Here is a 10,084-nt window from a genome sequence, read left to right on the forward strand (position 1 = left end):
ACTATGTATGGATCAGTATCCGTGAAACATTGCAGAGACTATGTATGGATCAGTATCCGTGAAACATTGCAGAGACTATGTATGGATCAGTATCCATGGTACAAGTTGGGAGGAGGATGAGAAAGGGATGATTTCCTCACCCTAGGGTAACTACTGAGTGCTCCTTGTGTGTAGTTACGGCAAGGCAGTGCTTCTTGGCCTTCCTAATGCTGTGACTCTTTAGTGCCTCGTGCTGTGGGAAGTCCTAACAATAGCATTATTTCACTGCCACCGCAGAATTGGAATTTTGTTAGTTATGAATCATAATGTAAATATCTGATATGCAGGATATCTGATATGTGATTCCTGTGAAAGGTCATTTGACTCACAGGTTGAGAGCCACAGTTGAAAGGTAAATATACACTGAGTGCATCCTGTGTGCCTTTCATCCCTGTGCCCATTTGTTGTCGGCCTTCCTGATGACCTGGGAACTGTGAGTCAGTTTTAGTTGATGATGTAAGTTTTTATATGAACTTATGGCAGTGCTTAGAGGGGAGCAATGAAATCTTTGTTCTGATGTCATTCTATAGCAAGGAACACCTGTACTGGTAAAAGCACCAGAAAGAGGGCCACAGGCTACTCGGAGCTCATCTTGATTTTTTTTGCGCAGGGTGGGGGGGTTGCCTAGGGATAATGAGTGTGGTATGAGGAAAGGTGGTGCAAGAGGCACAAATTGTCCTAAAATGGTAACATTTCTCCAGTGAATGTTAGACCGTCCCTGTGCCTGCTACTCTTTATGCTTCGTGTACATGGTGTCCTCATTCCCACAGACACTGGAAGACGTGGTGCCTTTCTTCCTTTTAGTGTGCACCACAGGACTTTGGAGGCTAAGAAGTTCCCCAGTCATGTTGTCAGCAGCCACTAAAGCCAACAACTCCTAATGCATGTGCCCTGCTTCTCAGTCCCTACAACTGCAGGAGGCGAGGGACTCTGTACCCAGGGCCTGCCTGCCAAAAGGAACGGATTCAGTCGTAACTGGGTGTCTCTTGCTGAGGCTCTCTGGGCCTTAAAATGTGACAGAAAGACAAGGGAACTCTAGAGAACTGCTGTTGTCACGACCACAAGTGACATCCCAGGTGCAAGTAGAGGCCATAATGCTAATTGAGAATGGGTGCCCTGGCACATAGGGAATAAGTTTTATTTTGTTGTCCCCCTGTAAACCCTGTAAAATACCCATGATTCAAATATTATCAATGATGCCTGTACACTGTCAAAATGCTATCTCATTATTTCTTCCTCACACAGGAATTTCAGAAAGAGCTTACAAAAGCCAGGAGGATAATGATTGTTGGGAATGGTGGCATTGCTCTGGAGCTAGTGTAAGTATGTCGCCACCACTGAAGGGTCCTCTTAGATTGTATGATTATTGGAGGATGAAAAAGCACATTTTAAGAGAGAAATATACATGCTTCACCCATATTTTCAAAGGGAAAGCCCAATTTGCAGAACTATTTCCCTAAACATGGCAGGTCCAGAATGTATTTGACCTGGGCAGGTCTCATGATGTGTTCTACAAGTGACCATGGTTCAATGATTTGCATGTGTGTACCTTTAGCAATTTCTAGTCACTACTTCTATATCACCTGTCTAGATGGCAAAACCCAGTTTGAAACGTTAGGATGTGTATTATTCTTATGTCTTAATTTGTGGTTTGAAGAAATGAGAACACATTAATACAAAATATTTTCATCTTAAGAAACTTCAAAGCCGGGTGTAGCAGCGCACACCTTTAATTCCAGCACTCGGGAGGCAGAGGCAGGCAGATTTCTGAATTTGCGGCCAGCCTGGTCTACAGAGTGAGTTCCAGAACAGCCAGGGCTACACAGAGAAACCCTGTTTCAAAAAAAAAAAAAAAAGAAAAAAGAAAGAAAGAAATTTCAAGTTTAGTAAATACTGAGAATTTAAAGCAGGAGATAGCTCATTACAACTGCATGAAGATGTTAGCCTGCAAATCTACTTCCAGCTTTCTTACATGAGCATCTAGAAGAGCCACAGGATGAAGCAGTGTTTTCAGTTCGATTAGTTCGTACCCATCCAACTATTGTTACTGCTTCCTTTGCAGCTGGATAAAGTGTTGCGTACCCCTCGAACCCCTAAAGCGCAATGATGTGGTGTTGGTGTTCACTGAACACCAAAATGACAGTCGTTGTGATACACAGCCCATGCCATCACTGGGTGTATTCAGTAAAGTGGATACGCCTGCTTTAGTATTCCTTCTAGTTTAACTCTTACTGCCCCTCAAGTGAACTCCACTCCTCTGTGCAGTCCGTGTCCCTTACCTCCGCTGCACAGAACAGGTGTTCAGGGTTTCTCCTTGGCTTTCCTACAGGAAACTGTACCATTCCTCCTAGGTATGAAATTGAAGGCTGTGAAGTAATTTGGGCCATAAAGGATAAAGCCATTGGGAATACATTCTTTGACGCAGGTGCAGCAGAGTTTCTGACTTCCAAGCTCATGTCTGAAAAATCAGAGGCTAAAATTGCACATAAAAGAACTATATATACAGTTGAAGGTAAGTACAGTATCTGGCTTTCATTCACAGATGAAAAACTGAATTTTTTTTAACTATAAGAAAATACAGTAAGCCGGGCGTGGTGGCGCACGCCTTTAATCCCAGCACTCGGGAGGCAGAGGCAGGCGGATTTCTGAGTTCGAGGACAGCCTGGTCTACAAAGTGAGTTCCAGGACAGCCAGAGCTATACAGAGAAACCCTGTCTTGAAAAAACCAAAAAAAAAAAAAAAACAGAAAATTCAGCAAAAAGTATTCAGGAGGCAGGAATGTGGGTATTCATTTCTTCATCTTTATATGAAATGTTCATATTAGTAAATACATAGGGCATACTCTGGAAGATCCAACAAGCAGCTGAAAGAGTCAGATGCAGATATTTGCACCCAACCAATGGACAGAAGCAGCTGACCCCTGTTGTTGAATGAGGGAAGACTGAAAGAAGCTGAGGAGAAGGGAGATCCTGAAGGAGGACCAGCCATCTCAATTAATCTGGACCCCTGAGGTCTCTCAAACACTGGACCACCAAACAGGCAGCACACACCAGCTGATATGGGCCCCCAACACACATATACAGCAGAGAACTTCTGGGTCTATGTTCATTCAGAGATGATGCACCTAACCCTCAAGAGACTGGAGGCCCCAGGGAGTTTAGAGGTCAGATGGGGTAGGAGGTGGGGTCATCCATGTGGAGACTGGGTGGGGAGGAGGTATGGGATATGGAACAGTTGGAGGGTGGAGGGGGGTGGGAATAAAATATGGAGTGTAAAAAAAAAAAAATAAACTAATTAATTAAAAGAAAAGAAAGAAAATACATAGGGACTGAGAGATGGGTGAGTGTAACTACTGACCTTTCAGAAGACCCAAAACTGATTCCCAGTACTCACATACAAGCCCACCACATCTGCAGCTCTAGTTCCAAGGGACACAGTACCCTCTCCTGGCCTTCGAGGGAACCAGGAACACGAGTGCTGGACAGATATACATGCAGACAAAACACCCGCACACATTTTTTTTTAAGTATAAAAGGGTATGGTGGCATGCACCTTTAATCACAGAACACAAGCGGCGGGCTCTCTAGTTCTAAGCTAGCCAGGGATACAGACTAAGACCCAATCTCAAAAGCAAAACAAAACAAAATTTGAACAACTTTCTTTTAAGTTAATTAAAAAATAGAAAATATACACTTAATATAAACGGGAATTTTAAATAATTGCCCGGCCCATTTGCAAAACAGTTGCTACAATTGAGCAGTGTCTATGACTGTTTTCTACAAAATCCACTGAGAGCAATACTCAGTAGTCTAACTTTAATAATCTTCCAAAAAGGTTTTGGCTTATAAAATTCAAAGTGAATTTTCTAAATTTGAGACAATACAAATTGACAGAATTCAAAATCTAATAGCTAATTTGTGTACTCGTTAAATTAGCAAGTAGACTGAGAAGACACACTGGGTGCTTACAGACCATGTGTAGGTGCAAGGTTACCGACTCTGGCTGTGTCCCAGAGCACTCAATGAAGAAAGCTGCTAATAGAGTGACAGTGCCACCATGCTGCATGCCTGCATGTGAGGATCAAGACACTGCACAAAGGCTTCAGAGATTCTTTGCCCAACAGTTTTCAAATCATCTGTATTCATTTCTTAGACACAAAGAAGGAAACCAGAACCAAATCTAAAGCTGATTATGTGGGCAGTGCCCTTGGACCAGACTGGCACGGAGGCTTGGCTTTGAAAGGGACAGAAGAGGTAGGTTTCCATAAACGAGTGAAACCTGTCCAAATGCCAAATTTCTGGGTCACTTGACTTAAGTAGACCATGCGGGAAATGTCATCAAAGCCACTGTCCCAGTTGGCCACCCAAAACAGCAAATATGAAAATTGTCTAAGACAATTCATCTGGAGACACCTACATATACAGGGATAACCGCAGCTCTCTGTCTTCGGCTGGTCACTAGATGCTCACACTGCTCTTACAAAGGTGGTCAGGTGGAGGCAAGCATATAAAAAAAAGTACTTCATATTTTTAACTGCATAAGCAGATGACTTGCTATCACTTGTCTTGACATACACTTTAATGTTTTAGGTAACAAAAAAAGCCATCATTCAGATATTGCAGGAATATAAATATGTCTATTTTTTTTGAAACTTTCAGGTTTAAGTGGGTGGGCCAAATGATATCTAATTGGGGATAGGAATGACATGAAATCGCTGCTCCTGGATTCTTGGGTCTCCTAAGATTGCACTTTAACATCTACTGAAGGTTTTAAGAGTCCTTCAGCAAACACTGCTGCCTGCTGTCTCCACATCGCTCCCTTCTGATAGAGTGCACGGCCAGGGGGACCGCACTGAAACTCTGCAGATGTCATCTCTAGGCCCCCTTAACTCGCCGTTCATGCTTGGCCTTTCCAGTGCTGGGTGGGTGGCTCATTCTCGCCTCTCTCCCCTCAGCCTGAGAGGCTTCCTGGGAAGTTCTGCTTGTCACTGTCTACACAGGCACTGTCTGAAGCCTGCTGACCACTAGTTATCTTGCTTCCAGTTTTCTCACAGTATTCACATTGAAACCAGATGTGAGGTAAAGAAAATCTACCTTGAAGAGGAATTTAAGGTTATGAAGAAAAAGTCCTTGGCTTTTCCAAAGGATCACCATAAGTCAGTTACAGCTGATAAAGGTAAAAGGAAAATTATTACTTAAGTTAATCTTGCTTTTTTATTATTATTATTATATGTAAGTACACTGTAGCTGTCTTCAGACACTCCAGAAGAGGGAGTCAGATCTCGTTACAGATGGTTGTACACTGTAGCTGTCTTGAAGAGGGAGTCAGATCTCGTTACAGATAGTTGTGAGCCACCATGTGGTTGCTGGGATTTGAACTCAGGACCTTCGGAAGAGCAGTCGGGTACTCTTACCCGCTGAGCCATCTCATCAGCCCATCTTGCTATGTTTTAAACTGCACATTTTCATATAAAATTTGGCCTAAAAAGAAAGTCAGTAACTACAGGCCCTCATTTCACTACTGGATAAGTTTTCTAGTAAATTCCATGTTATGCAACTTTCTGTTTCACTTGTCAAATCCTTGACGGGATTTGGACCATCATAACCCAACCCAGTAAGTTAGTATTTCACAGATCAAAACAAAATAGCTTTCATAAGTATCATGCCTTCTTCATTAAATTTAAAAGTCTGTGTGTTCGGGACTAAGTGCAGATCCCCCGACTTACTCTACACCACTTGTGAGATGTGGGATCCTCCACACAGAGTCCTATGAATAATCAACACTGCCATCAGGCAACTGACATTCTGTCATCTTCCAGATTTTTGTAGAAAAGGGTATGGTAGAGTTCACAGAGACTGAACAGTGTGGAAAACATCAACAAGAAAAAGTGGAGGGGGGGGCAGGAGAGGTGGTTCATCAGTTAAGAGACTGCTCTTCCAGAGGTTGTAAGTTCAACTTCCAGGAACCACATGGTGGCTCACAACCATCTGTAATGGGATCTGATGCTATCATCTGGTGTGTCTGAAGAAAGTGACTGTGTACTCACATCATAAAATAAATCATTGATAAAAGAAAGGAAGAAAAAGAAAAAAAAAGAGGATTAAGCACTGAGTGACATGAAGTGTCAATCACACTGTTTCACAAGTAGTTTAGAAAGTGATCGTGTCTATGCCCGTGTCCACAGGACAGTGCTCAGTCTCCTTTAGAGTACTATGCTCTTGAAGCTACCAAGTACAAGACTGTCATTGTGCTCAGTGTCTCGGCCAAAGGACCTTCAGAAAATACAGTGGCCTTCCTTCTGAAGCTGCCTGCCTTCTCGCCTTTCCTGTGTGTTCACATGACACTGTGGGTAACTGCTAGAGATGACACTTGACAATCTTTTTCTTTTCCTTAAAGAAATGTGGCCTGTGTATGTGGAACTGACCAATGGGAAAATATACGGCTGTGATTTCCTTGTCAGCGCTACAGGAGTCACCCCAAACGTACACCCTTTTCTTCATACAAACAGTGTAAGGTGAATTCTTTCCACTTACCTATTTCTTATAGTCCTGATCTTTATCGTGTCTAGCTTTCAAACAGCCATTACTTTAGTATTAACTGTAACCTAAGATGGCAGCAACACGTGACTTACAGTATTCTCTTCTACTTAGCATCCAGCTTAAGATCATCTGGAGCCATAGCGCCCAGTTTGTTTATCTAAAGGTTGCTGACAGACTAACCTGTAAGAGTTCTCAAGAGTAAAGCGTACAGACTGTTATATTAGCATTTTAGCTTTCCAAGTCTTAAAGAATGTTCTTCTGAATAGGGCTGGGTAAACATTGACTACTGGGTATTTCTGAGGTTGAAATTCTGGGACATTTGGATCTGTTCAGTAGGAACTGAATCCCTGGACAGTCTGGCCAGGGATGTGCACTCTGAAGCTCCTTTACCTTTCTGACCAGAGCTTGACATTTGTTAGCATGTACAGGCCTGACTTGCTCATTAGAGTGAAAAGTCATGTTATGATTTTGTCATCCTTATGCTAATGAAAAATTGTTCAGTTTGATCTAGGAGAAGATGGCGGCCTGAGAGTGGATGATCAGATGCGCACATCACTTCCTGATATTTATGCTGCTGGAGACATCTGCACTGCATGCTGGCAGCCAAGTCCAGTCTGGCAGCAGGTGAGCCTGCACGTATAACCGTGTGTCTGTTAGTCCATGTGAAATAAAGCACTAGCTACTAGTGAGTCCAGTTGTCTGTTCTAGCTTTTCTACTTTAAATTGGAAGCCACTGGAGCTGATTTCTGATGATTAGCTAGAATCCCACGTTAAAGTCACTCAGTGTTACAGTTGACTGAAATGTTTTTAATTTATAAAGTTATGGGCGTTAACCTTTCTCTTTTGTTTAACCCCTCAAGAGCAATTATATCTTTATAATTTGATACAGGGGAAAACAGCTCAAAATAAAGATACCCCTTATTCTGAATCTCCTGGTTTCACATCCCAATTTGTTTTACATCACGCACAATGCAGACTAAAGGAGTTGCAGGCTTAATGAACTCTGTCAGATGTGTCCAATAGGTTGTATCCAGGTCAATAGGCTTGTATCCAGGATAGCTATGAATGTAGCCTGGCATAAAGTTTTGAACTTAGTTAAATATTATGAAGTGTTTGTAATCCTTACAAAAGTTGGTCCCTCAGCTCTCCAGTATGAACTCTGGAGACAGTATCTGGTCGCAGTGTCAGAGGTCACACAGGCCCACTAGGTAGTTCCAGTGCTGTGGCTTTGCAGGGCTCTTCTGAGGCCCGTCCGGCTATGCTATGCTCTGTCTACTCTACAGCAGAGCCTCAGTAAAAGTGAGCACTCTTCTGGACACACCCAGAGTGCATGCCTCTGCTAGGATGTGTTCAGGAAGTCAGCACTAGGTACACCCTCCACCCAGAGGGTAGACAGACAGAGGGAACTCATGGCTTAAAGCCAGCCTGTCCTCCCAGTCGCCACAGGGCAGAGGTAGTGTTTATCTCAGGTGAAGAACCTGAAGCTGAGAAAAGTGAAATATGTAAACGCTTTATTAGTAGTTTACTCTCCTGTCACTCCCATTCCTTTTTCCGTCTTATATCAGGAGAATCAAAAACAACTTCTGTGAAATGTAATGAAAACAAGATAAAGGAGGGACAAGTCCGCCTGTGTCTGTCTGACCAGAGCCAGCTCAGAGGCTGTCACTGTTACTTAAGAAGCAAAGGCCTGGGGACAGGATAGACTTGGGAGCAGGGACTGTGGACATTTTGTCCCACCTCATAACACCTAAAATGCTTCACCATATTAGTGGAAATTATATTCAAGTATACATCTGGGTAGTATCCTTTCATGTTTGACGCACTAACTTAGAATTAGCAAATACCATCTTGACTGGTGTTCACTTGTGACCACTAAAGATAACACTAGCTGGAGCTGTGGAAGTACACTTAAGGGAATTTACAAGATTGAAACTTCATGCAGAGGAAGTAGTTAAAGAGGATATAAAAGCTCTTGCCACAGAATTATGAAGACCAGAGATTTGAGTTCCCTGAACACATATAAAAGTTGGACTCAGCACAAGCTACTATAACCAGTACTGAGACTGTGAGGTGGGAGTCCCTAGTGAGCCAGGAGGCCAGCTAAGCCAGAGTACTCAATGGAAAAACAACAAAATAGACCCCACCTCAAACTGAGTGGAAGTCAAGGACTCAAGGCATCTACTGACATTCATTCGTGCACCAGGGCATACATGTGCCCATATTCCTGCTCACGAATATGCACGCGCCACACACACATTTTTCAGATGCCATTTCCTGCTATTTCAGATGAGACTGTGGACACAGGCCCGGCAGATGGGGTGCTATGCAGCCAAGTGCATGGCCGCAGCGAGTATGGGACATCATATTGACATGGATTTCAGCTTTGAACTGTTTGCTCATGTCACAAAGTTTTTTAACTATAAGGTAAGATGGTCAAGGGAATGGGCATCCTTTTGGCTTGAAGTATGGCAACTATGGCTCTTTTTTCAAATAATTATAGTTTTTGTGATGTCAAAAATGACATTTCAGGAACTGGAAAGATGGCTCAGTGATTATTGCTAACCTTGAGAGAACCTGAGTTCAGATCCCTGTTCCCACTTTAAAGAGCGCACAGTCACCTAACTCCAGAGGATCTAACACCCTCTTCTAACCTCCCTGGCTGGGCACCTACACACCCATGGCACAAGCACACATGTACATACACACACACACACACACATCATTAAGGAGCCAAGAGCTCTGACAGATATTTACCTTTTCCAGTTCTCTTCATTCTGAGATAGGTCTCCTCTTTCCAGACGTGCCAACAAGTCTCAATTCTTTATTAAATCTTTAAGCCATGATTCCAGGAAAATGAGGGTTCATTTTGTGTGTGCTCGTCCATGATACAGCTCTATCATTCATAAAGACTTCATCCACATACATTTTATACTTTTAATGTTAAAATATTTATAATGAATATAGTCACTGACATTTAATATGACTGTAGGCTATGTGGCAGTATTACCTACAGAGTATATTCATGCCATTTAAATGTTTTCATTGGACCCCTCCCACTATAACTGTAAGGAATAGTTTTTTTCTGTCTAAATTAGCATGACCTAGATAATTTGGACATTGTGTTATTTGGGGTAGATGGAGGGAGCTGCTCAGAAAAATGACTTTTCATTGTGCTGCAGGTTGTATTGCTGGGAAAATACAACGCACAAGGCCTGGGCTCAGACCATGAGTTAATGCTGAGGTGCACCAGAGGACAAGAGTATGTCAAAGTCGTCATGCAGAATGGACGCATGATGGGAGCTGTCTTAATTGGTGAAACTGACTTAGAGGAAACATTTGAAAATTTAATCTTAAACCAAATGGACCTTTCATCATACGGGGAGGATCTCCTAGATCCAAATATTGACATAGAGGATTATTTTGACTGAAATTAAAATCTCTTCAAGAATACAAAATAAAAAATGAGAAAAGAAAGTACATGGGAAAACTTAACCACAGAGTGCATG

General features: G+C 42.5%; 1 protein-coding gene across 1 annotated transcript in view; it reads left to right on the top strand.

Annotated features, from left to right (window-relative positions):
• Positions 1-10,035, top strand: part of Pyroxd1 (pyridine nucleotide-disulphide oxidoreductase domain 1) — an 18,018-nt gene extending 7,983 nt beyond the window's left edge. The window contains exons 5-12 of the mRNA XM_021189556.1: positions 1,285-1,358; positions 2,391-2,551; positions 4,192-4,292; positions 5,082-5,214; positions 6,436-6,548; positions 7,080-7,202; positions 8,865-9,002; positions 9,758-10,035. Coding sequence (XP_021045215.1) covers positions 1,285-1,358; positions 2,391-2,551; positions 4,192-4,292; positions 5,082-5,214; positions 6,436-6,548; positions 7,080-7,202; positions 8,865-9,002; positions 9,758-10,006 — 1,092 coding nt within the window. The 3' untranslated portion in view covers positions 10,007-10,035. The remainder of the gene's footprint in view (positions 1-1,284; positions 1,359-2,390; positions 2,552-4,191; positions 4,293-5,081; positions 5,215-6,435; positions 6,549-7,079; positions 7,203-8,864; positions 9,003-9,757) is intronic.
• The last annotated feature ends 49 nt before the right edge of the window (positions 10,036-10,084 follow it).

The sequence above is a fragment of the Mus pahari genome, chromosome 2 (genome assembly GCF_900095145.1).
Source record: "Mus pahari chromosome 2, PAHARI_EIJ_v1.1, whole genome shotgun sequence".
In the NCBI taxonomy this organism is placed as follows: Eukaryota; Metazoa; Chordata; class Mammalia; order Rodentia; family Muridae; genus Mus; species Mus pahari.